The sequence below is a fragment of the Gopherus flavomarginatus genome, chromosome 2 (assembly GCF_025201925.1).
Source record: "Gopherus flavomarginatus isolate rGopFla2 chromosome 2, rGopFla2.mat.asm, whole genome shotgun sequence".
Taxonomy (NCBI): domain Eukaryota; kingdom Metazoa; phylum Chordata; order Testudines; family Testudinidae; genus Gopherus; species Gopherus flavomarginatus.
In genome coordinates this window covers 217,046,852-217,074,334 of record NC_066618.1, presented here as the reverse complement: position 1 = coordinate 217,074,334, position 27,483 = coordinate 217,046,852, and the positions used below count along the sequence as shown (strand labels likewise).

At 41.4% G+C, this 27,483-nt stretch overlaps 1 protein-coding gene across 2 annotated transcripts; it reads right to left on the bottom strand.

Moving 5' to 3' along the window:
• Positions 1–780: 780 nt before the first annotated feature.
• On the bottom strand, positions 781–19,615 carry RIOK3 (RIO kinase 3). 2 transcript variants are annotated; one of them, XM_050942875.1, is made up of 13 exons: positions 19,463–19,615; positions 15,315–15,436; positions 14,329–14,474; positions 14,086–14,193; positions 13,363–13,472; positions 12,407–12,550; positions 11,227–11,354; positions 7,694–7,876; positions 6,971–7,130; positions 4,728–4,808; positions 4,545–4,634; positions 4,011–4,118; positions 781–2,215 (listed from the first exon to the last, which is right to left on the bottom strand). In XM_050942875.1, exons 1-13 carry the CDS (start codon positions 19,523–19,525, stop codon positions 2,114–2,116), a joined length of 1,545 nt encoding a protein of 514 aa, XP_050798832.1. In that variant the 5' UTR covers positions 19,526–19,615; the 3' UTR covers positions 781–2,113. The 2 variants fall into 2 exon arrangements, with proteins under 2 accessions (XP_050798832.1, XP_050798833.1); XM_050942876.1 differs by lacking the exon at positions 19,463–19,615 and adding an exon at positions 17,567–17,644.
• Between the last annotated feature and the right edge of the window lie 7,868 nt (positions 19,616–27,483).

The following is a 27,483-nucleotide window of genomic DNA, read 5'->3' as shown; positions in this document are numbered from 1 at the left end:
TTGTTCATGTCCATTCCAATACCACCCTCCTACCCCTCTGTCAGAGTAGCTGGCAAGAAGGAACTGAGGGGGTGCCAGGTCAGCAGGGCTCTATATTGAGTGTCATAAAGGTGTGACTCCTCGGGGCAACCACACTGACCCGACAGATGTGCAGTGGGAAAATCTTCTGTCTACCATGCACATGCGCGCACACACACCTGATTGGAATGGACATGACCACCACATCTCAAAGAACAGTTACGAGGTGAGTAACTGTTTTTTCTGTAGTGCAGTTTAAATGAATTACTCAAAGTTCTGTATTAATATGCTTAGTAAGAAATCTATTTGTCAAAAGACATTTCCTGAAACTTTTTTGGTGTTTGCATCATTGTAGACATAGTTGCTGACAGCTATTTTGAAATATAATTACCAAAATAATTGAAATTGGTGTGATTATATTGTGGTATTTTGATAAAATATGCAGAATTTGAAATAGTGTGCAGAATTAATTTTTTGGTGCAGAATTGCCTCAGGAGTAATCAATGCTCTGGTTCTTATGAAAGAAGAGGCAGCTGGCAATAGTCACTAAACTGCTGGAAAAATCCAAGTTTAAGAGGTGAGATTATTCAAGGCTTCTTGGTGGTTGATGTATTAGCCACCCGGTCATGTTTTGTGTAATGATGCTGACACAGTTTAGTCCCATCTGGAACACTAGCTCCAAGTGATCTGTTGCTGACAAGGCTTTTAGGACTAACTCAAGTCACTGCAGTCTCAACAACATACTACACAAGAATACAGCCACAAGAGCTCAAGTTTTTACTTCACCATTCATTTTCCAACAGGAAGAGCACTTTCACAGCACACTGTGAGAATGTCACACACAGCAACAATATATCTTGCCTGGTAACACGTACCATTACAAAGGGCAATAAAATAAATATACAGAAAATAATTTAATCTTCAGGATTTTCCAATTCATACCACCCCATTCAATCAGTTCATCTTCTAAATGCACTGTTTCACAGAAATAAATCTTTTAACAGACTGTAATTCTAGTGAGGTCTAGACAGGTTAAAAATGTATATATTTTATATATAAAAGAAACAGAAAGATTAAATACTTTTTAGTCAAAATGTCAATGAAAAACGCATAAGCGCTTTCTTAAGTTCTAATTTCTACTTCAGTAGGAGAAAAACCTCAACACATGTTCAACTTTATTTCTTGCCTCAGTTCCATTGTGTAATAAATCAATTGTGATAATCAGCTTTGGTTCTGTTAAGATTTCTAATTTGACTTTAGTTGAATCAGAAGTGTCCAAAGTACAACCCAGAGTTTCAATATAGACTGAATGAAGAGGATCCATTTTGATTCAAGCAGTACTCTGAAGGATTTCTATAGTAAAGATAAAGATGACAGCTATGTGCTCCATTTTATGTAAATAGAGTGCTGCCAGCAGGAGACCCTGACATGTTGCCAACTCAGCCCCCTGGACAGTTCAGGCTTGCTCCCCACCATGTTGCATGCAATTATATTTAGACAGGCATCTTAAGCCATATTCCATTTACGTGAAGGGGAAAAAAGTGATTTTAAAGCACATGAAAGATGGTTATATTAAGAAATCAGATTTTTGTGACGCTGTCCGTAATAATTTAATTTTTTTTGTTTGTTTTAAATGTGGAAAAATGGGCTACACTTATATTGTGTATAAACAGATATAGCATCTTAAACCAGATAGGATGATAGGGACTACTGCTCTTCTGTACCATTTATACTGTAGCCACTACTAATCTGGAATCGTCAATTTAAAAAAAATTGAAGACATTTAAGCTCTAAATCATGCAAAATATGATTAACTCAGCTACAATAATCTAATGTAACTGAAAGGTTGGTTAAATCATCAGAACATTAGATGTGGTGACGTTCTATTCTCACAGTGCCATTCTAAAATCCCAAGAGCCTGCCTTGTAGGCCAATATAAAAAACACAAGCACCAGGGTACACTCATTGTGTTTTCCTTTTTGGTATTCCAAGTCAACCACAGATTCCCTCGTCTTTGGAAGGTGACATTTACCACTGCACTAACATGGTTAGAAGCAGCAAACTTGTTTCTTTTAAAGCAGTTATGCATTCAGTGCTATTCATCGTATATTATTGGTGGATCTCCATCGCTTGAAAATAGTGACTTCTTTCCATGTTTCTGCACATGATCTTCATTCGTTTTTTCCAAAGCTTCAATCTGTAAGACAGAAATAAATCCACTCTGAAGTTTTTATAAAAACTAGTTCTGTAAGCAAGTGCTTCAAAATATTGTGTTAAAATAGCTAGTTTACAGGAGTAAACTAGTTCACACATTATGATCCATTTCCTGAATATCTAACTCTCGCAATGGTTCAGCCACACCAGCTTTAATCAAGGGTGTGATATGCAACGTTTAGGAGATTTTAAGAAGCATCTACCTTGAGCAAATTAATAGAACAGAAGTATATACAATACTTTCAGGTTCAGGGACAGGGTTTTTCGGGGAGGTGTCCCCTGGAGTCTAGACTGTGTCCAGAATTCCCCTAAAAGCATTTAAGTGTTAATTTTCTCAAGCCTAAAACACCACTGCTGTATCTCAACCACCCCAAAGACTGGTGGTGGAAGTTCCAGAATAGCCTCATGATGATGGGACAACCCAGCCCAGCCCACCCCTGATGTCAATGGTACTAGCAGAGCAGTAAATAAAGTCACACTCAAGTCTTTACATGATTAAAATAGTACAGTCCTATTCTGGTCTGCAGCCTGTAAAGAACTAGTGCGGGGCACTACTTTTTCCAATACTCATAGAAGAGAAAACAAAGAAATTAAGAGAAAAGAAGGAATGTAAATAGGGAGATAGTGGGGCTTCACACTGCTGTCCCTAACAGCTGGGAAGTTATGGTTTGAAGCTTACAGAGGGGCTATCCAATTAGTCTTTGAAAGATCATATTGTGTAACAACATTCACACATTAATGCACCTTTCCCTATTATGGCAAATCATAAAACAAAATATTCAAGGGATTTTGTAGGAGAATGCCAAAACCATCTTACACCTCAATGAAGCATGGACACTTACCAGCATTTGAGAGGGGGGAAAAACTGAAATAACACTGGTAGCAGTTCCCTAGAATGTTACGTTGTGTCTTATTTCTCTCCTCCTTTGGCTGAGCATACTGATAGCACACCCAGTCCAGGAGCTGATCAGAACTAAATTTCTCACCCCCTACATGTTTCTACATTAATACAGAAATACATAGTTTTATGGCTGGGACCAGCATGGGTCTGCACTGCTAGGGCCTATCAGGACAACTCTCCAATGCTTTACTACTACTAAGTGCCCTTTTACCTAGTAACTCAAGAATGCTTGAAGACATTAAACATTTATCTACACATCCCCTCTCCCTGCTTAAGACATTTCCTGCTTAAAACGTCTCCCACTTCATCTGATATTTTTTAGAATGTAATTGATATGACATCAGGACACATTTAAAAAAAAAGAGTTACAGCTAAAATAAAATACATAAATAAATCAGGAAGTAAAATGTGGCTTTAGAAGTCTAATTTTAGGATCCTAAATTTTTGAGGATCGTAGCACAAGCTTTATTTTTAGGTTCTAATCTTTTGCGTTTAAAATGATTGAAAATAAGCAATAAAAGTTATATCATTTTTTTTGAACAGCTTCTTTGTCCTTGCATGGCCTCACTAGTATTTTTATTAAAAAAAAACTCATTCAGCGGTTTAAGAACCATTGTGACTTACATATAACTGAGGTTGTTTTAATTAAGATAACTGGTGTAATTTGTCTGTATCAGCTTCTGCTATTGCTATTTCAGCCTAGACAAATCGGAATTTAAAAAGCTGGAAATTTATGTTTACTATAGTTTCACCAGCTATCTTAACAGGATTAGTCATATAACAACTAAGAATGTTGAGGAAATAGGATTGTGGCTGGCCGCTAGCTAGCTGACCTTAATTTACTAGTATTAGATATCACCCCCAGAGAGAATCTTACCTCAGCTAGGAAATCAGCTTCATTGTCAGCTGCAATATTTAAACTTGAGACAGCATTGAAGAGCTCCCGTTCATTAAGTGCTTCTGATACACCTCCCTTCAGGAAGAACTGTTAAAAATGAAAGAATGTATTACAGTGTCTTTGTAATCAGAGTTTATAAAATAGTACACGTGGTGCATTTCACAAACTACAATTACTAATCAGATATGGAAGTAGCACTTAAATTTGACTCCCCTCTGCCTTCCCCACCCCCCCAAGACAACCAAGCAACATGATCCAAGAGCAGGTTTCAATTCTAGAAGCACCATTTTATTCCTCTCTAATGCTGAATCTTACTCCAATACGGTCTTCCTGTATCTAAACACATCACTCAACGTTTACAAGTGATCATTTCCAAAACTGAATTTTAAATATATGAAGTTGATAAAATCAAAGTCGGTTCCCTGTCCCCAGAAAAAGCCTTTTACATCAAAGTTTAACTGCAGGGAAAAAAAAAAAAAAGCAAGCAGAGGTCACTAACTGCAGAACCCCTACCTGTGAAACATTCCTGCAGTCTCTGAACAAAAACTCAAGTCCATGAGGATGGGTTGGCTCCACAGATTGACTTACATCAATTAACCAGACCTAAAGTAAACAGAGAAAGGTACTGGTTCACATAGTGCATGCAGAAACTCAACATTAAATACACTTTTTTTTCTACTTTAAGAATATGCTCACCTTTTCCTCATGCCATAGCATGTTGTACTCACTCAGGTCAGCATGAACAAGTGAGCACTCTTTATATAACTGTTGCATCATCTGCGAGAGGGAAGAAAAATGTTTGAGTGGTAATTAGTCAGCACTGTTTGTACATCCAGGGTAAAGCAAAGCATTTTTTCCATCCAACTAGTAGTCACATTTCAAGTTTACATGCAGTTGGCTAATGTGAGGAATTGTGACTTCACATCTTTTATTCCTGTTAAATAGAAACTAAATGTTCAGAATTTCAAGGAAAACAGTTATGCTAAAGAAAAACATTAAGACTTGTGAACTTATCTGAACTCTGTCAACCAGTCCAACTGCAGTAGACAGATAGGCATGTTTAGACAACTCTTTTACCTCACACTCTGTGGAACAGATAAGCACTCACTGATGACTTTTCACCCAGAGTCATGACATTAGAAATTATACAAAATGAATTAAAGTTGAACTTCAACAGTGAGAGTCCAAATACTTCAACACTAAGTAGGAGAAAGACACCTCTAGATTCAATCTTACATTGTTCATTCTGAGTTTATGCATCTGTATTATATCTGCAGAATGTCAACTGAGTTCCTTTGAGCAAGGACCTCATCTTCCTTTATGTACTGAACAGTGCCCAGCACCAACTAAATTCAGTTTAAACGACATATGTGTAGCTCCACAAGTTTCAGGGTTTAACTGCATAAGAGTGATTTGAGTGTACGTAAACACAGCTGATAAAATATTTGATCCAGCTGAAGTGGGGAATAAGCAATTAAGTATTTACAATTGCAGGTCAAGGGCTATAATTTTAATCTCTAGCACTCTCACTGATGGGTATATATCAGACTGGTTGAGACAGTTAAAGGGCTTTAGAGTAAAGTCCTCCATGTTTTGTTTGTTTTTTTAAAACCAGAATAACTTTCACTTATTAACCAAACAAGACAGTTTGGTTAATAGAGCTACTTAAACGTTACTTAGCAAACGTACATTAGAGAGATTAAAAATGATAATACAAGTATTCATATAGGACCAGACAAATTCAACAGAGATACTCACTAGATCACTAATATTCTTTATTCCTAAGGGAATTCTGCACCAAAAAATTAAAAATTCTGCGCACAATATTTTAAAATTTGTCAAATTGTATTTGTCAATAAATAAATGTGGAAGCTCCAGCATGGTGTGGATAGGCAGGCAGGCTCAACCTGGCAATATCCAAGTGTGGAGGGGCTTAGTGTGTGGGGGGGATCCAGTTGTGGGGTGAGAGGGCTCTGTGTGATACAATCTGGATGCACAGGAGCTTGCTGGAGGGTTCTGAGTGCAGGGGCAATGGGACTCTGAACAGGGGGTCCAGGTGAAGGTGGTTGGGGCTCGGCAGGATTGTCTGGGTGCAGAGGGGAGGGTCTGGATGTAGGGGGTGAGGCTCAGCAGAGTGGGAGTGCCAAATGCACAGGGGTTGGGCAGATTACAGGGGGGGAACCGTTCCCTGTAGTGATCCCCTCCCCCGCACTGAGAAGCAATGGGGGCAGGAGCAGGGCAGGGAGGGGGGAAAGCTTCATGCATCCAGGAGAGGTTTCTGGGAACGGGTCTGACCCAGCACTGGCTCCTTGTAGGGGAAGAACAAGTCCCATCTTCTCCTGCTCTCAGCCTAGTCAGGAGTAGCATCTGAGCCCAGCACAGGGTAGGAGTCACCAGCCTCAATGTCCCTAGCCTCCCTCCCCTGTGGTGATTACCTCTCCACCAGTTGCTCCGGGCACGTGAAATGACATGCTTACACTGGTAGGGAGGGGCACATGACCGCTCTCGTGGCTTCCCTTTGCTTTCCGGTCAGAAAGTCTTTTTTTTTTTTGGCAGGGAAGCAAAGAATCTGCAGGGGAAATGAATTCTGCGTACACACAGTGGCGCGGAATTCTCCTAGGAGTAATTCTTCCAAAACCTGGGACCTTTGACCTGGAATAGTGGTTTCCTACCAAGCGCCAGTTTGCCACCACTCAGCATTAAGTTTGTTTTCTATCCAAGTTAATTCCAAGTCTTATTTTTCCTCTCATGCATCATTTCTGGTTTATCCTCATTTCTTCATATGCCCCAAAACATACCTATTGCAAAACATTGCTGATATGGAGGTCCAGAGGTTTTATATATTGTGAAGAATACATACATAGGTACAATTGTCATCTATACTACTCTCTCAGGAATCGTTACCAGAATGTTGGGTAAAGACATCAGCATCATCTTACATGAAGAATTTGATAGTAGGCCTTCTTCATGTCTTCACTACTGAGTTTTACTTCCTTCAGTTTAGGAGCTGGAACTTGATCCTGGCCAATGAAAGACATGACCAGGATGTGTTTCTTAAGCATAACCACTTGTGGACAAGGGATTCCTGCTTTCTGCATTCTGTAGATCAGAAGATAGATATTATTGCAAGAGTAAGTCAAAAATTCATGCTAGTTCTTCTCTGGTGCTGAAACATTTTTTCAAGCTTATTCTGGATCAATATAGTAATTCACATAGAATATACATAAAAGCATTGGAAGCCATACAGTGGATTCCAAAAACATTATGCCTTGAAGGCTACAAACCTTTTGGTTTCATTTTAGATAGTAATTTTCAGAGGTAAACGCTAGTGGCTTCAAAGACTTGATTACAATACAGGTCTGGCAACAATTTAAAAATGACCAACGGACACTTTTACTTGAAAGATTTCCTAATATACAAAATAAATGTGCTCATTTATACAATCCTGAGCTTGAAAGCATATAGGGAATAAGGAAGGACTGAACATTTGTAGTATTTCAACTGTATGAATTAAAATTATATGTAATAAGATGCGAGAGTTGGAGTAAACATATGCATTAAGGCCCCCACATCAAAGTAGGACTTTACAGTGATCTAGCAAAGCTTCCTTGAAAAACGGGGAAAAAAGCCAGACACTAATACCAATTATACTGGTTTTGTACCTTGTTAGATTGTGCATTTCTTTCTCTGCCCACATACGGATAACCTTCCGTGGATTCAGTTTACTGAAGCGATCTTTAAACCTGTAGTCATCCTTAATATATTTGTCACGGTTCTTGAATTCATTAAGGGTAGTTTTAAATACCTTTAAGGCACATTCTGGAGGTACAGCTTTATCATCCATTCTTATGATTGAAAAAAAACATAAAACAAAAATTAAATGTTTAATCTACATCTAGGTCTCTAGCACAATCAAGTTTGTTTGTTTTCAGTAGCTGCTTGGGTTGGCCAACGGTGAGGGGTGGCACGTTCGCCTCTTTGGCAGCGGGTCCCTCACTCCCTCTCAGAGTGAAGGACCAGCCACCGAATTGCCACTGAAGCGGTGGTAGAGCTCCCGCAGATCGCGACCCCCCCCCTCCGCTTTTCTTTTTGCTGCTTGAGGCAGCAAAAGTCCTGGAGCTGGCCTTGTTTGTTTCTAAAAAAGGTGTTCTAAGATCATGCAGAAACAAAACACTGAATATAATGTTGAAGTTAAGACCATGAAAAGACTGCAGAGTTACCTGGCTAAACTTGGTTCTTAAAGCAATTCCAGTATTAATATCTTGTGAAGGACTTTAATTATGAAGACCAAAAGTTTATCAAGTAGGCTTATTATACATTTCTATAATGAAATGGAACTGATACAGTTTAAATATTACTTGGTTAAATGCAACCTCTGTAAAAGGTGAAATATGGAAATCACTGTATGTCCAATCACCCAATAGCCCCTTTTTTACAGTTTACTTTCTTCTCTCTGTTAACGTTTGTCTGTACAGTGGATAGAGTTGAAACCCAGGTTAAGATTTTAACTCCACTTTTACGTAACATTTTATGACAATTATGGAGCTATCTATAATAATTTATGAATACTGTATGCCTAGTTATTGGGAGGATGTTTACTATATGAATATATTTCTTATATAAATGTATTGGTTTATTCTGGAACACAGGGAGGAAGGAGAAGGATAGCTCAAGGTATCTACTTATCAGCAAACATTTAAGAGTTAAGGGACAATGCCAGAATGATTAGCTTTCCTGGTTCTATCTCCAGTCAGCCTATGAAACTGGCAGGAGAACAAAGAACTCTGGCAGGCTTAAAGGACAGTTCAGGCACCTGTAAGAACCTATGACTGCCTATGTCACCATCAGAAATTGTAGCACTTTATGTAAGAGACCTAATTGCTGATGTCAGTTTTAAAATCCTCTAACACTTTCTTTCTCTTGCTAAATAAAAACAATTGTTTTAAGAAGACTGTTTGGTCACTCTTCCACTTGCTCCCAAAGGGAAGAAATGCAGATGTCTAGCTGGACCTGCTGGGTTAAATAAGTGGTTGACACAGACCAAGTACTGCACCCAGATCCCAGCCTGAGTGGGATAATGGCAAGAAAGAAAAGGAAAAAGACAGGTAAGGGCATGAGGCCTAACACTGAAGGGGGGCCCAAAACAAGGACACATGTACAAGCCTATGGAGGTTTATACTTAAAGTTTTATGTTAATTTTCTAGGCTATTTTTGGAGAAGGAAAATAGCAGGGATTTTTTTTCAAATGTACTTTTTTTACTTTTTACAATTAATCATTTTATATATAAACTTCAACTAGGGATGTACAAGGTGAAACAGGTAACTGGTAAGCATTAGGCTTACCAGTTAACCAACCTTAACCGTTAACCCCAGCGAGGCCCCTGAGAGCTACCTTGGTTAACTGTTAACTGATCATCATTTAACTGGTTAACTTTTTTAACTGCTATTTATATCCCTTACTTCAACAGGGACAATGATATTGTAAATACACAAAAATCTCAGAATACAAAAACCCAGACCGCTCAAGTGTTTTGCTGCTGCTTCTTCCCATTTTCATATCATCTCACCATTAAGGCCAGTGTTAATAACTGATCACCACTCTGTGTCAGCAACTCGTCACACCTGACATTCACTACACCTCACATACTGCTGTCATATTTATTTAAAAGGTGATGTGATAATATCGTTTGAAATCTTCCACCACAATGGTCATTAATGTTGCTGTGAAATGTGTGTAACAACTTTGTAGGTGAAATTATGGATATTCTCTGATATATCCTGAAGACTGTAAACAGACAAGAGTGACAAAAAACAGGTTTCTTCCATATAAAAGGGAAAGAAAATATGGGGGCAGATGCCCTGTCTAGGAAAGAGGGCTCTATGTATTAACACTGTATAAGGACACATTGATATCATGCTTTACAGTCTTTGTCCAAACAAAAGGGAAAAACAGGTTTTACCCAGACAGGAGGGAAGGCAGCTATGTACCTGACTCCAATGAATGAAATTAAGCCAGGTGTGACTAAATACAATGGAAGATGTATTTACATAGAAATCAGCAGGGTGATGGGAAGAGAAGAACAGCATGAAGTCATTCTGCTGCTTGAAACAAGGTCATCGAACTTTGAGAAATATAAGCAAAGACAGAAGCCATCTTTCACATCCATCACTAGACAGACAAGGAAATAGAGCTGTTGGAAGTTGAGAAAGATGGGTCCTTCAATCAAGGTGTGTGTGTGGCGGGGGGGCAGGGGCAGGGATTGAAGTCTCTGGAAAAACTGAATATGTAGGAGAGAGACCTGCTTAAGCAAAACCAGCGTCTTATACTTCTGTGGAAGGTCCTGACTGAGGGAAAGTCAGCCAGGGCTGGGAAGAAGGAAGACTGGTGACAGACACCATCTTGAACAAAGCCTGTACACCTTGTTATACTAAATTTTAGATTTGTAGATGCATTTTTACCCACTTTCATTTGCTTATAACTACTTCTATTTTTATTTCTTTCCGTGGCATCAGTCAGCCTATGTCCTATTGTTAATAAATTTGTTTTATTTTTACTATAGATCAATTCAGGGCCGTGCTTGAGCGAAGGGTGTATTCATCCCAGCTAATAAGCTGCAATGTGCTTTTGTCTCTTTAAAGCAGGGGTTCTCAAACTAAGGGTCGTGACTCAAGGTTATTACATGGGGATTGCGAGCTGTCAGTATCCACCCCAAACCCCGCTTTGCCTCCAGCATTTACAATACTGTTAAATATATTAAAAAGGTGTTTTTAATTAGTAAGAGGGAGTCACGTTCAGAGGCTTACTTTATGAAAAGGGTCACCAATACAAAAGTTTGAGAACCACTGCTTTAAGGGAACAAATGAACCCTATCTCTCTCAACTTGCCAGGAGAGGGCTGGGCATTGCAGTGAACATAATTTTGGGAAAATTCAGTACTGGGAGCATGTTGGGGTCACCTTGCTGGTTGTAACCAAGGCTGGTGAAAGCCAGAGTGGGACTGCAGAGAGGATGCTGAACCAGGGCTGTCTAGCGCACCAACACACACCCAGGGTGTGACCTGCATGCTTGTATGCTCGCTGAGAGAACTCCCAGGCTGGAAGCTACAGCAGCAAAGCACCCTAGGATTGCAGAGCAAGTAGTGACAACGCCTTTCTGGTCTGGATTGCACCCCAAAGCATGACAATCACACACTTACTTTCCTCCATAAGCATGAAAAACAACAGATTCTTTTCCTGTGCTAATGCAGCCAGTAATGGTCTCCAGTATCCCAGCATTGATCATCTTGTACAAAAGTAAACGTGTTTTAGGATCCACTGCTTTCACCTACAGGAGAAAGGGAGAAAAAGTAAACATGTGAATGATTTATCTAAATTCATTTAAACCAAGTGGTGGTTCTGATTATTTAGAGGATAATACCCTTTCTATCTGATTTGAATCAACTGGCAAAATGTGTTCTCATGAAAAATCTAGGAGAAAAAGCATAAGTAGGTTGTTCTTGTTTCTACACTTTAGCAGAACACCTCTTTTATCCCGAGACTTATTTTACTTAACACTGTTTTTTATAGATTGTAAGCTCTTTGGGACAAGGACCACATCTTTGCTGTTATGCACAGAGAAGAGCATTTCATATTGCACATTTCATCTTTGAGTCTCAAAGAGCTTTACAAACATGAAGCCTGAATACCTCAGAGGTGTTTAGATAGTATACCCATTTTACTGACTGACAACACTGAGATGGACAGCTCTTTTAACCTCTCTCTAAATTCCTATAACTCAGTGTCAAAAATCAAGACCACCACACTAGAATTCTGCCTACCCCACCCCACAAAAAATCAACTGTTTCAACCAATCAGGAATACCAATTGGTTTTCTAGATGACAAGTTGAGGGAGTTCAAACAGCAACCTATCTTCTTGAAGCTCTATCTAAATTATGAAGATAATTTAAAGTAGTATACTCCAGGTATCTAGGATTAATCCCTTCTTTTCTCAGGATTTCTATAACTAAGTTCTAAAGGAAATTCCAGAAATAGTTGTGAAGCAGATGATCAGCTCCAAGGTATTAAAGATATAGAAAGCCCCAGCAAATTGGTAATAACTTGATTACTCTTATTTTGGAAAGCCTATCAAAATATTGCATGCATTTATATGTCAGCTGTGACCACAGTATCTGAGCACAATACACATGGCTTAGATGAAGGCAAAGAGTTTCCCACTCTAGGAGTTAATATAATACAACCTTATTCAGTAATCCCCATGTCAAACATTGCTCATTTGGTTTAGTAAAAATGGATGACTCTTTCTAAAATGTATCAAAATGATATGCAAGTTGGTATGGAAGGTTTGGGATTTAAAATGGCTTAGCACCAAGACATACAGCGGTAGAATGTTCCTTCTTCTCATGGAGCCTGGCACTTCGACGTTCCTCAGAGTATGCATGTTGCTTTAAGGCATTAAATACTTGATTGGATAGTTTTAAATCCATTCCAATTCCATCTCCAACCTGGAAATCAGGTCCAAACTACAAAACAGACAAAGTATTTAAAAAACAATACTACTACTTGAGACAGACAAAAAGATACAGCAAATGAACAAGATTTTGATTCCAATATTCAAGAACGATCTTTTACAATGCTTCACTTCAGAACTGGAAGAGTGGCTGCTTCAGTTAATGGCTTCTATGACAGCATTCCACCAAGCATGTTTTACAGAGTGCTAACAAAATGTTCGAATATAATTTTAAATCAAAAGCTAAGCAATTGCTCTCACTCACTCTGTAAGTAGATTACACATCATTTATTCTATAAAGATAGTACTGGCGTGCATCTCTTTCTTTCCAATATTTTCTGATACAGCTATGTTAATATGCAAATATTTATTGCTGTGGATAGACAGTGTAGAATGCTGGCTTATAATTTAAGTGATTAAGACCCAGTTTCCCTGACTCAGGTACAGTTTTTTTGGTTCTGTTTTTTAAATAATTTGGATTACATGACTGGCATGTTTACCAGTGTAAGCTTGATGATTTTCCCCCTCTTATTACTGAACTTGCTGGTATATTTGTGCTAAAGTAATTTCTGTACATAAACATTTTTGTATCACTTACATACAGTATTACTTGAACAATAGTTTAGAAATAAAAAAAAGTTCAGTTTTCCACCAATACTTACCTCTATCAAAAAATTAATCCAAATGTTTCACAGTCTTCATTTAAAGGATAGTTAGAATAACATTCTGCAGCACACAAACATACATTTCTCTAAAATCCTCCAAATATTGATTGACTTAAGGCATTTATACATATTATGCTTGCACACACAAGATGGACCTTACATTTTCCATTCGAGCAGTATTCTTTCTTCCACATACAACCTCATCATGTTTGGTGGTAATTTCTTTTCCTTTTCCTATAAAGCCCTTTTTTGGAGTAGTGGTGGGTTTATCTACCGATAGTGAATAGTACAAGTCAAAGTTTATGTATTCACATATATAGGTGTAATATATTTGTAACTATTCCATGATGCCTACAATAGGCAAATCAATTAAATTAATTAAAAATGTAAAAAGCAAACAAGAGTCCCTTCTGTGAAGCATTCTGCACACTTCGTGGACTTCTAAAATAATACATCCTATGCTACAGTCTGGCACATACTCTAGGAAGGAATAGATGACAGACACATAGGTCCTCCAAACAGGTAACCTCAAATACCCAGCTATTAAGACTAATCAATGTGTTCTATGCTGCATATTGAGCATTGAAGTCTTCATTACAATGTACTGCCTTGATAACACACCCACCCACCCACCGGCAACCTAATTTTTAATAAATAAGAACTTTACAAAGGGCATATGTAATCAGAGACCAATATATTAAAAATAGGAGCCTAAAGTTAAGCTCCTACATTAAATAATAAAGAACAAACAAATAAAAAAACAAACAGCATGATTTTCAGCTGCGCCAAGTACCCAATGTCTCATTTCTAATTTCAGGCTCTCATTTTTGAGAATCTTGGCCTATATAGTACATTTTGTACACACAGTAAATTCAGTCAATACCTGCTCTATAGGGATCATGACGGGTATCCTGCCAGTCAACCTCATCTTCTGAGCTGTCACTATCCTCATAGGGATGCATCTTTCGGTAATTTTCAAAGGATATGGAGACTTGGGAAACAAAAATTAGAAAGTTTGTAATTAACATGCATTGACCACTACCTCACAGCTCACTCAACTCAAACAGCTGTCATAAAATAAATGTACTTGTTTGTCTAACAAGACTGTCATGTCTGATGGTAGTACCTTTGCTATCACCATTGAACTTTTTTTCTTCACGTCTAAGCTGTGCATCATACTCCCTGTCAAACTCCATTTGCAGCATCTGGGCTAGCATTAGGTCACTGGAAGTGTCAGTGTTTTCTCCTGTAATAAACGGCCCTTCGGCAACACTAAGCACAAAAAAAAAAAAAAAAAAAAAAAAAGGGAATAAAAGTTCTGTTAACATAGTAAACACACAGTCTTGTATCCCCTTAACTTATTCCAGACTGAATACAGAATCTTGGAGAAACTGCATTTAAATGCAAAACTTCTCAATAATTAACTATGGTTAAGGTTAAGATTTTGTCATGCTTATTTTAAGGAAAAGTCACAGATATGTGAATTTTTGTTTCTTGCCCATGACCTAAGCCCATGACCTGTCTGACTTTTACTAAAAATAATGGGGGATAATGCATCCCTTTTAGGTGTCTGATTTGTCTTACATACCCCAAGTCTCACCTCACTTAGAAGTGCTTGCTTACAAAATCAGACATAAAAATACAAAAGCACCACAGCACACTATTACTGAAAGATTATTCTCTCATTTTGTCTATATGAAATTTTAGTTTGTACTAACTTTGCTATGGCTTTTTGCAAAACTAGGCAAATATCTAGATGAGTTGATACACCCTGGAAGATCTCTGTGTACTTCTGGTTGAGAGCTACTGGTCTAAAAAGCCCTCTCCACGAAAGTAGTATGAACTGGGAGAGAACAAGATTATGAGTGGATCTCATGAAGAGAGCCACATGATTCAGATACTGGAGAACCACTGGAATAGGTGTTTTTAACAATAGATTTCTAGAGGAGCTACCATAAATGGACCAAGAAAAGGGTGACAGAGAGGAAAATACTGACTATGGTACGGTAACTACACACCTTTACTTAAGATACCATGTAGGAAGACCTATGATGACTCAGCAATCATCAAGTTTACTAATCCAACATTTAAGTTCAAAGGTGATTAACTTACATAACCACCTCAGGAAAAGCAACAACTTCTTCTTCCAGTTGCAGCTCTTTTGCCAACTGTTCACTCATCACATCAGCAAGAGAGCATGATATTGCTGCATGTTTAGGGGTTCCCCACGGACACTGCAAAGAAACATTCTGTTGAAATACGGCAACTAGATATACAGGCTACTTTCTTTGTTAGTACAGTTAAACTACCAATAGGTTCAGCGCAAACTGATGTAGTCTTGATTTCTTTTTCTTTCACAGACTCTCAAATACTGTTAGACTAAAGTACAGCAGTACTCCTTTAAGTGACCACCGTAAGGTAAATAGGGAAGAGGGCAGTGCCAATACTTCAGAGGATCTGGATTGTTAAAGAATATATTCACAACACAGTATGTTGTAAGAGCCACCTGGTAATAGCAGACAATCAGAACTGGGAATTTCTGTAAACCCCCCCACCTTTTGAGAAAGTTATGTGAACAAGACTTCGGGGCTGAAGTTTACCATATTTTCTCTCAGCTTAGGATTTCCCCCCCTCACCCCCAAATTTGGAAAAATCATCTGTTCAAACATTTGAATGACAAAAGTTAAATATCTTTGAATATTGAGTTATAAATGTGCAAAATGCATTGGTTCAGCCAAGTCTCCAAGTTAAAACAGTTTGAAAGGTTATAGTGAAACAGTAACAATTAAAAGTTACATATTGATTGGTAATGAAGTCCACTGGGCTGGGCTACCTCTAAGAAGGGAGAAATTAGCTCACAAGTTTAAATACTTCATAGACTTCAAGCATCAAATCCTGCGAATACAGCCATGCAAGATAAACTTTGCACCTGAATGTAGTCCAACTGAAGTCTTCCCATGTGGATGCAATTTCAGGCACTTTTACATCCAAGATAGCGTGTCCCAGTAAAAAAACCTGTTATTTTCAACAACTGTATTTCATCTATATCGCCAACACTGAGAACAATTTTTAAACCGGCCACCAACTCACTCTAGAGGTTTTATTAGAGATAGTATTGCCTTAGCACTGCACCTACAGATCTTGATCAAGTCAGGTCCACATTGTGCCAAGCACTAAAAGTAAAATTCATCTTAAAAAGTAACTTATTCTAAGGAAAAACACATTGAAGTTAATATCTATTTTTTTTAAATCCAGTAGAATGTATTATACATTTCTCAGCAACATATTTTTTTAGACTGAAACAAAATGAAAACTAGAGAGCAGACTTGTTTGTTTCAGTAACAGATACAACACATTCCTTCAAAACTAAAGGAGACAACTCTGAGATGCAACCAAAAAAGATTTCATAGGTCTAAATTCTGGATCCAATGTGAGTTTTGTCACTGACTTAAATGGAGATAGAGTTTTGCCCAGAATCAAGGTCTAAGTGCACTGACCCACCTGTCAGGGTTCCAACAGGAACTTTAGCCAGCAAGCAGTAGGCTGAACAGGAATGTGTCAGCAATGAACTGAAATTGATTTCAGGCTGCAGTGGAATAGAAAAAGGTCTGCTCATCAGTTTTGGAAACCAACTCTGAGCCCTTTTTTTGCTGAAAAGATTTGAGTATACTCTTAATTTCTTCAGGCAATTTACAGTAAAGTATCTGAGCACTGAAAATGTTAAAAGATGTTTATTTCATCTATGCGCATTTCTCATTGCCATGAACATAGTCTGCTGAGTTAGAGCTGAATATGCCTTGACATGTCCTTCTGCAGGAATACTTAAGTCTTCTTTAATCTACAAGCATATGTCATTACAGTGAGCACAAAGTTAGTAAAGGCCAGAGTAGATCACCATCTTTCAGAGTTTAATACAATAGGTCAAGACTGGTTAGGACACATTGTACCCAAATTACATTCTGGAAAAGGTTTCAAGCCACAGACAAAAACTGATTTCTACATGTCTGTAGCAGTTAGATGTCCCTCTTTAGGCTACGCCAGAAGGTTTGAGACAAGTTCTAGTTCTCTCCTTGCACCTGAAAGTGGACCCCAAGGCTAAATTTCATCACTTCTATGAGGGAACAGTTTAATAATCCCATCAGAGCAGATACACAGTAATGGAGAGGTACAGCATATGTTCACCTAAATTGGACTCTACCATTGGCATGCCAAATTTTAACTCAAGTACCAAATGGATCCATTGGTAGATGTGGTCATGCTTAATACTTACATGGCACATACCACATTCAAAGCACCATGCAAACATGAATCCAATTTGAACCCTAGTGCATTAGATGTGAGAAGAGAAGTGAAAAATGACTTGCCCAAGGCCTTGCAACAGTTAGGACACAGAAGCGCCTGGTTCTCAGACCTTTCCTCAGGACCATGGTGTCTTCCACTACCTGTCTTGATGGTCTTTGTTCTCGGTAGTCCAGATCTGAGCTTCCCAGATACAAACTCACAAATGCAACCTATAATACCCTCCCTGCTCCTCCCAGCAAAGACTGAAGGCAAGCCCTAGCAACAGCCTATTGTTTAACTTTGTTGTGGTGTTTCCTTCCTAGCTAAGGGCAGGGAGAGAGAAAGGGGACTTTTTAGGGCATCTGCCTTAACACTGTATCAGAACAATATCATACAATAAATCTGGATGACCTTGACAACTGGAGAAACAGAAGTCAGATGAAATTTAATAGTGCAAAGTCATGCACTTAAGGACTAACAACAAAATTTTTTGACATAAGCTATGGATGTATCAGTTGGAAGCAACAAAGGAGCAGAAAGATCTGGATGTACTTACTGGTCAATCACAGTATAATGTGATCAATGTGATGTGGCAATGAAAAAGGATAGTGCAATCCTAACATGCATCAGATGAGGTATTGCCAGGGAACAGGGAAGTGTTATTACCATTATACAAGGCAATGGTAAGCCCTCATCTGGAATATTATGTGCAGTTTTGGTCTCACACATTTAAGAAACATTAATTTAAAAGGGGACAGGTGGCGAGAAGGGCTACTAAAATGATCAGAGAAATGGAGACTACCATACAAGAGGAGTCTTAAAAAAAAATTGTCTTATTTAGCTTAACATAACAAAAGCTCAGGGGAGATATGATTTCTCTCTATAAATACATTAGAAGAGTAAACACAAGTGGGGGAGATGAGTTATTTAAGTAAAGGACCAATGTTGGTATAAGAACAAATACACATGAACTAGCCATCTATAAGTTTACGCTAGAAGTCAGATGAAAATTTCTAACCATCAGAAGAGTGAAGTTCTGGAACAGTTATCCAAGGGGAGCAGTGGGGGCAAAAAAAACCCCCTCACCTGTTTCAAGCCTAAACTTGATAAATTTATTAAAGAGATAGTATGACGACATTGCCTGGAATGCTATGTGGCCTACCCATGACCGCTATCAACAAATATCTCCAATGGCTACAGAAAGGGAGGGCTTCACATACTACAGAAAATTCTTTCCCACATCTGTCTGGTGGGTCTTGCTTACATACTCAGGGTCTAACAGCTCACCATATTTGGGATCAGGAAGGAATTTTCCTCAGGTCAGATTGACAGAAACCCTGGAGATTTTTTTTACCTCTCTCATTAAAGTGGGGCACAGATCACTTACTGGTCTGAACTAGAATATATGGTGGATTCTCTATAACTTTAAGTCTTTAAATGAAGATCTGAGGACTTCAGTGACTCAGCCAGAGGTTATGGGTGTATTAGAGGAGTGGGTTAGGTTGTGGCCTGCAATTTGCAGGACGTCAGACTAAATGATCATGATAGTCCCGTCTGGCTCTAAAGTCTATAAACCTAAAACCTCACTCGTCCCTAGAGAGAAAGAGCAGCTTTGGCGCAGCTCAGGGAGTAACACTGGAAACACCAGCCCTAGGAACTGCCTGGGGCCCGGACCAGTCTCTGCTGCCATCCGCGAGCCCTAGGAGGAGGCGATGAGGGAGGCCGCCCCCCCCACCGTCCTTCCCGCAGGGCCCGGGTCAGCCCTGGGCGTGGGGCGGTTCGTCAAGTCCGGCGGCGCTAGTTACGAGGGGGAAGCGGAGCCCGGAGCCGCCGCCTACGGTGACTCATCAGCGGCTCCTCCCGTCCCTGCGGAACCGGACTCTCCCCTCGCACGCAGCAGAAACCCCTGGGGCAGCGCTTCCCGCGGGGAAGGGGACTCAGAACAGGACCGTCGCCACCCGGGGGAGCGAGCCCCTCACCTTGTTCTGCCACGCGGGGCTCGGGCCGGTCTCGGGGGCGGCAGTGACTCCTACCGGATCCATCTGCGCATCCAGAGAGCGGGGCGGCGGGCGGTAGACAGACACGGCGCGCGGGGAAGGCGGCGGCGGCGGCAGCGGGCGGGAGGCAGACACGGCGCGCGGGGAAGGCGGCGGCGGCAGCAGCAGCGGGCGGGAGGCAGACACGGCGCGCGGGGAAGGCGGCGGCGGCGGCAGCAGCAGCAGCGGGCGGGAGGCAGAGACGGCGCGCGGGGAAGGCGGCGGCGGCAGCAGCACCGGGCGGGAGACAGACACGGCGCGCGGGGAAGGCGGCAGCGAAGGGGGCGCAGCGGCGGGAACGAGGACTGAAGTCCAGGCAACTAGCAGTAGCGTCAGAGACACAATGAAACCAGCACTTCCGGCTTCGCCCTCCTTCTCTCGCACCCTGACCTTCAGCTCGGACTTCCCATTGGTCGAGGAAAGTACTTCCGTTGTTCTGACACGCCTACTGGCAGTGATGTCATCGATCTCGCCTTCGCCGACGTTCCACTTCCCACTGCTCTGTTCCGCCCTAGGATTCCTCCCTGTGAGCTGGGCATCGCCCAGTCTGCCATGGCAAACTAACCGTGGGGGCTGTGGCACGAGCCCTTGAGTACAGGGAGGGGGCAGCAGGGGTAGAGGGCAGGTAAAGGAGTAATGGGGAATTTGAAGAGTTCTCCCAGAGCCTGAAAACAGAAACTCTGCCCACACAAGAAGTGGGTTTTTTACACGTGAAAGCTTATGACCAAATAAATCTGTTAGTCTTTAAGGTGCCACCAGACACCTTGTGGTTTTTTCAGAGAAGGGCACAGTACAACGCCCTTAGCTATACACCCACGGGCATTACAGCAAACACTAGTTCAGCTATTCAACAGGTTGCAAAAGAGTCAAAGGTGCGTCAGCTATTATTCATAGCAACCAACCACCCTAAACCTGCTCATACCCATACTCTTCCCAGCTATGTGTTCTTGTCCATAGGGACAAGTTCTCTCCATCCCCTGCCTTGTCCCTATGTGGGACAAGTCTACAAGAGCTGCTCTCATCAGCAAGTGGAAAACTGAAATGCAGCATTGCCAACTTTCAGAATTCAAAAATAATGAGTCAGGCCTCAAAGATGATGAGATCGCCTTAAAAATTCATGAGATTTTTTTAAAAAAAGAATACTTTTGGGTTTTTTTTGTCTTCCAGTTTCTGAGCCTTTCGGGCCGCTCAGCTCATGTTTTTAGGCTTTCTTTACAACTGCAAGGATTAGAAAGAATTTGGAATGAATAGAATTTAGGAAAGGTTATTCAGCAAATTAGCTTAGCAATACCCACAAAACTACTCTTTAACAATGAGAGAATGAGCAAAAAGTTTGATTATCTGAACTAAATATCACAGATTAGGGACCCTAATCCAAAGAAATGAACAGATAAAAGTAGTTCGGGAAAACATAACAATATAGTTATAAAGATACAAAAACACAAGAGGAGAGCTTTGCTAATAAGCAAAATAGTAATATCAGCTTTCTAACTAAAGGAAATGACCCAGAGAAGAAAAAGAGATAAGACCAAGAAAAGAAAATAACTCACTTCTCATTGACCCCGTAAATCAAACTCTCCCAGAATCACAAATTCGAAATAGCCATTTGGTAGATGTAGACTCAGAAGGAAAATATTTAAATAAAAACTACTTTTCCTGGGAATAGTTAGTTATCAGTCAAAAAAGATTGATTTTCAGTACACTGTGACAACTTTATGGCACTGTGCAAACACAAAACTGCTCTAAAGCCGCTTACTCAGCCTTTGGCAGTTTCCTCCAGGGAAGAGGAATCCTCTGGTAGCACAGAGCCAGTAAAGTGGCTCCTATACCATTTCCCTTCCAGCTGGTGGCATAGATGTGAGGTGCCTTGCTGATCACAGAATATAAGAATGGCTATAAGACTAAAGTTAGGATCCTAAATCCTTATTTATCAGCTACATTAAAACAGCTTGATTTTCAGAAGTGCTGGGCACCTACAAAATGCCAATTAATTCAATAGAACTGCAAGTGCTGAGCACTTTTGAAAAATGAGACTTTTTCTGTTTCGGGAAATATAGATTGGAACATTTTGGTTGACATTAGTGTATAAAGCAGCTCCCATTGGCCGAGAATGGCAAATCACGGCCACTGGGAGCTGCGGGCGGCCATGCCTGCGGATGGTCAATGTAAACACTGTCTCATGGCCCATGAGCAGATTACTCTGATGAGCCGCATGAAGCCCACGGGCCACAGGTTGCCCACGACTGGTATAAAGTAATAAATATATAATATAAAGCAAGTCTTTGCGAGAGGATGGGAACAGAAAGTTGTCCTCTGAAAGACAGACTACCAAAAGCATTTGCCGTGCTTATAGGTCCTTCTGAAGCAGAGGTCCCCAAAGTGTAGGGGGCATGTAGGAACATCCTGGGAGCTGTGGCAGGGCCTAGGCCAGCCCCCAGGGGGGCAGAGAGGGAGCACCACCCAGTCCCTCCCCACTCCCAGCTCCGCTCTGCTCCTGCCCCTAGCCTCGGCCACTGGCCACAACCCTGCTCCCAGCCCCAGACCCACCCCCAGCTGCAGCCCCAACCTGGCCCTCTTACCTCTCTCTGTGTCCTCCACCCCTCCAGAGAGCTGCGGCCCTGCTCCTGGCTCCAGCTCTGTGGCGGGCGGGCACAGACAGGGATTGAGGGGGCGTGATCCTCAAAACTTTGGGACCACTGTTTTAAAGCATCACACTCCCTTTGGATCAATTACCCATAAATTGTCATTGCTTAAATGAATGACTAGGAGAACCTGGCTTGACAATGTGACATCTTTCTTTCCATGATGTTACAAGTAAAACATTGAAAGTATTCCTATCACAAAACGTGGCTTTCCTCCAAGGCTGGCAGAAATAATGCAACTGATTTTTTAGTTTAACAAAATGCAAAGCTACTCTAACATCTTGACCTGTTTAGCATCAGCTGTGGTGAACAAGAGATGAGAAGCTTCTTTTCAATTTATTGCTTAAATAAAAAGAGGAAATTTTTGACAGTATCTTTGGGCTAGATCAGGGGTAGGCAACCTATGGCATGCGTGCCAAAGGTGGCATGCGAACTGGTTTTCAGTGGCACTCACACTGCCGGGGTCCTGGCCACTGGTACAGGGGACTGCATTTTAATTTAATTTTAAATGAAGCTTCTTAAGCATTTTAAAAACCTTATTTACTTTACATACAACAATAGTTTAGTTATATATTAAAGACTTCTAGAAAGAGACCTTCTAAAAATGTTAAAATGTATTACTGGCATGCAAAACCTTCAATTAGAGTGAAAAAATGAAGACTCGGCACACCACTTCTGAAACGTTGCCGACCCCTGGACTAGATTCACAAAAGAACTTAGGCGATGGAACACTGATTGTCATGGTGACTAACTGTTAGGCACCTTGAAAATCACAAGAAAAACACTGCAAGCCACAAAGCCTGGGTTAGGCATCTAGGCTCCTATCACAACAAATGGGGAGAGTTAGAATGTGATCCACAAAAGCCAGCACTCTAGGCAGAGAGCCGCCTAAGCTAGCTAACAGAGATGCTGAGAAGACGGATGTGTCCTAAAGTGCTGCCCCTCTCTCAGAGGTAGATGCCTACGCCCATGTTGCAGGGAGATGTTTATCTCTGCTGGCACTCCACAACTGGGAACCCCTCTCCTGGAGTCAGGCGGATTAGGTGCCCAAATCATTTCTTGTGAGAATGTGTTAAGGGGCTAACTCATGTCACACAAAATGGCTGTCAAAGGAGGTGTTACCCATCTCACTTTGTAACTTTTAGCTCAGCAGTTAGAGCACTCACCCAGGATGTGGCAGGTCCAGGTTCAGTTCCCTCCCTCTGCTAGAAGTGGGAAGAAAGAATCTGAACAATTGTCTCCTACCTCAAAGGAGGTAGCCCCAACTGCTGAGCTATAAGATATTCTGGTGGGGATTTCCTCAACCTCTCCTGTTGACGCTGTTCCACTGGGTAGCAATAATTAAAGAGTGATTAGTATAGGGGAACTGGTACTGGGTTTCTCACCTCCCTCATGGTTGCCCCAACCACCAAGTTACAGAGTCATTCTCATACACTCTCTCTTTGGCCCAATGGAGAGAATTCCATTGGCACAGATGGCCTTTCATAGAATCATAGGGTTGGAAGAGACCTCAGGAGGTCATCTAGTCCAATCCCCTGCTCAAAGCAGGACCAACACCAACTAAATCATCCCAGCCAAGGCTTTGTCAAGCCAGGCCTTAAAAACCTCTCAGGATGGGAATTCCACCACCTCCCTAGGTAACCCATTCCAGGGCTTCACCATCCCCCCAGTGAAATAGTGTTTCCTAATATCCATCCTAGATCTCCCCCTCTGCAACTTGAGACCATTGCTTCTTGTTCTTTCATCTGCCACCACTGAGAACAGCCTAGCTCCATCCTCTTTGGAACCCACCTTCAGGTAGTTGAAGGCTGCTATCAAATCCTCCCTCACTCTTCTCTTCTCCAGACTAAATAACCCCAGTTCCCTCAGCCTCTCTTCGTAAGTCATGTGCCCCAGCCCCCTAATCATTTTCATTGCCCTCCACTGGACTCTCTCCAATTTGCCCACATCCTTTCTGTAGTGAGGGGACCAAAACTGGATGCAATACTCCAGGTGTGGCCTCAGCAATGCCGAATAGAGGGGAATAATCACTTCTGCTGGCAATGCTCCTGCTAATTCAGCCCAATATGCCATTGGTCTTCTTGGCAACAAGGGCACACTGCTGACTCATATCCAGCTTCTCATCCACTGTAATTCCCAGGTCCTTTTCTGCAGAACTGCTGCAGACCTGCCTTTGACCTCTTAGTTGTGTTAATAAGAGGTGATGTTCTGTAAAATGAGAAGTAAATGGAGGACTTGCCGCACATTAACATTTCCTAATAATAGTAAATTTAAAAAGTATCTTTAGAAGACTTCCACTCATATTTCTCATGACATTTAGCAATACGTGTAAAGAGATGGAACCTATTATTTAACATAGTCATTATAAACAGCATTTATGCAAGTTCCCATCCTCATTCTTAACAAATACCTGAGCACTAGGTGGATTACCCAAGACTCAGACTCTGTTGGCAAGGCTGGCTCCAGGATTTTTGCCTCGCCAAGCAGCAAAAAGAAAAGGAAAAAAACAAAAAAGCCACTATTGTGATCTGCGGGAGCTCTACCGCTGCCACTTCAGTCTTTGGCAGCAATTCAGCGGCTGGTCCTTCGCTCCAAGAGGGAGTGAGGGACCCGCCGCCAAATTGCCGCCAAAGAGCTATGAGTGCCGTCCCTCACCTTTGGCTGCCCCAAGCAGCTGCTTGCTGGGCTGGTGCCTGGAGCTGGCCCTGTCTGTTGGAATAAAGTTTTCATTACTTAGATTGATATATTTGGAATATATAGACTCCTTGAAGCTCAGGTTTCAGTTTTGCAGGGTCAGTTCAGTCATTCAACAGTGGCACTTTTCATAAGTAAGATATTGCTGTTCTTGGCCCAAAAAAGTATTCTTTCCTCCATTTATGCACTATTTGACTGCTTTTTTATATCCCAGAAGTAGATGCAGTTGGTTTACATGTCTAGTTTGTGCAAAATTTCAGAATCCTTTTGTGATGAAAAGTTCTGCTATATAAATGTACAATGTTTTAATTGTTATTTTTTATTTATTGTGACATCCTGTGGAAAAATGACAAACAGGTGGTATTCCTTTTGATATTGATATTTCTCAGGTATTAATTGAAAACTTCGTTCTACACCTCTACCCCGATATAACGCCATCCTCGAGAGCCAAAAAAATTACCACGTTATAGGTGAAACTGCATTATATTCAACTTGCTTTGATCTGCCAGAGCATGCACCCTGCCCCCCCCCCCCCCCGAGCACTGCTTTACTGCATTATATCCAAATTCATGTTATATTGGGTCACATTATATCAGGGTAGAGGTGTATTTTTTTTTTTATCTTTCAGTTTAACAGGTCATTGCATCAGGTCCTTGACAAAAGACACAGCATATTGTAGAACACGTGAGATGTCATCATGCTCATCATTAGATAAGGATGCAAAAAAAAAAATTGAAAAATGCAAATTCTCCATACAACTGTAAGCACAGAAAATAAAATAATATACATATAAAATGCAAAGACAGAGAGGAGGGTCTGATTTTGATCTGTAATTTCTAGTTTTTATATTTTTTCTATTACATCATACCACTAAGGCCCTGAACCTTCAAAACATTTATGCAAATACTTAACTTTACTACCATCCCATTATGTCTACTCATGGTAATAAAATTTACCTTGAGCACAAGGGTTTGGAGGATTGGAGCTTAACAAAAGCATTGCAGAAAGCAGAAAGAGAGACACCGAATTCATCTTTTGTGAGCTAGAGATACATCATTATATCAGCAATCAAATATATTTTAATCACTTGCTCACTATACTGTTTTCATAGATATCAGTGTAAAATTATCTTAATCTTTTTTGATACATTAAAAGTACTTCACATTGAATCGATGGCATAATAAAAAAGACATTTTGTCTTCAGTAAACAAATTTGATCACCTTAAAACAATATTATGACCTCTTTAAATCAATATTTCCATACTTTGCATAGCAGATCTGCAGTGTAATCTAGCTAGGCATCTCTTATGCATCTGTCACTGTGGCATGTAGGTGTCCCTATCTAGGCTATATTTACTATTCCTGTGTTTGTCCTATGCTATGAAACTAGGGCTTCAGTAATGAAAACTTATCTGCACGGGTGGATCCGTCAGCTAGGGTTGCCAGGCATCCAGTTTTTGACCAGAACGCCCAGTTGAAAAGGGACCCTGGTGGCTCCAGTTGGCATGCCAACCGGGCCATTAAAAGTCCAGTCAGCGGTGCAGCAGAGGCCCGGGACTAAGGCAGGCTTCCTGCCTGCTCTAGCTCCACGCAGTTCTCAGAAGTGGCTACCAGGTCCTTGCAGCCCCATGCCGCTTGGGCAGCCAGGGAGGGTCCGCATGCTGCCCCCACCCGAAGTGCTGGCTCTGCAGCTTCCATTGGCCGGGAGCCAGGAACTGCAGGTGTGAGGGCAGTGTGCGGAGCTTTTCTGGCCGCCCGTGTGCCTAGGGGCTGCAGTGACCCGGCAGCCACTTCCTGGGAGCTCCGGTAAGTGCCACTGGGATCCTGCCGCCCAACCCCCTGCCCCAGCCCAGGGTCCCCTCCCACACTCAAACTCCCTCTTGGAGCCCACACCTCCGCCAACATCCCAACCACCTGCACCAGCTCTGGTCCCTGAGCCCCCTCCTGTACCATAAACCCCTCACCTCCGTCCCCACCCCAGAGTCCACATCTCCAGCTAGAGCCCTCACCAACTCCCACACCCCAACTCCCTGTCCCAGCCCAGAGCCCCCTCCTTCACCTGAAATTCCTCATCCCTGGCCCAACCCCAGCACCCACACCCCCAGCCAGAGCCCTCAGCCCCCTCCTGCACCCCAGCCCCCTGTCCCAGTCTGCTGAAAGTGAGGCTGGGGGAGAGTGAGCGACAGAGGAAGAGGGGAGGCAGCAAGCAGGGGCGGGACCCCGGAGAAGGGGCAGGGCACGGCCAGAGCAGGGGGCAGGGCAAGGTGTTTTGGGTTTGTGCCATTAGAAAGCTGGCAACTCTACTGTGCATCTGTACACAGCCCCCACAAAATACGGTTCTGTGCAGGCTCAAAGTCCAGTTACAGGTGTGAGTTTGCAAGAATGCCATCCAAACATGCTTGTAACAAAAGGCTGATTGCTAATCATCACAAGGTGGGACAGATCCTTTATTGTTTTTCTACTTGACAAAAATTTTTACAGAGCACCAATCACAGTAGTATCTAAGCGGTGCTGTAAAATTTAGGTGTTTACCGTTTTCTTGTGTTTCCTCATCATCCTTTTTTTTTCTTCTGGGAAGTCTTACTCAATAAACAAATTAGGCCAACAAACATAAGTTAAGCAATGAAA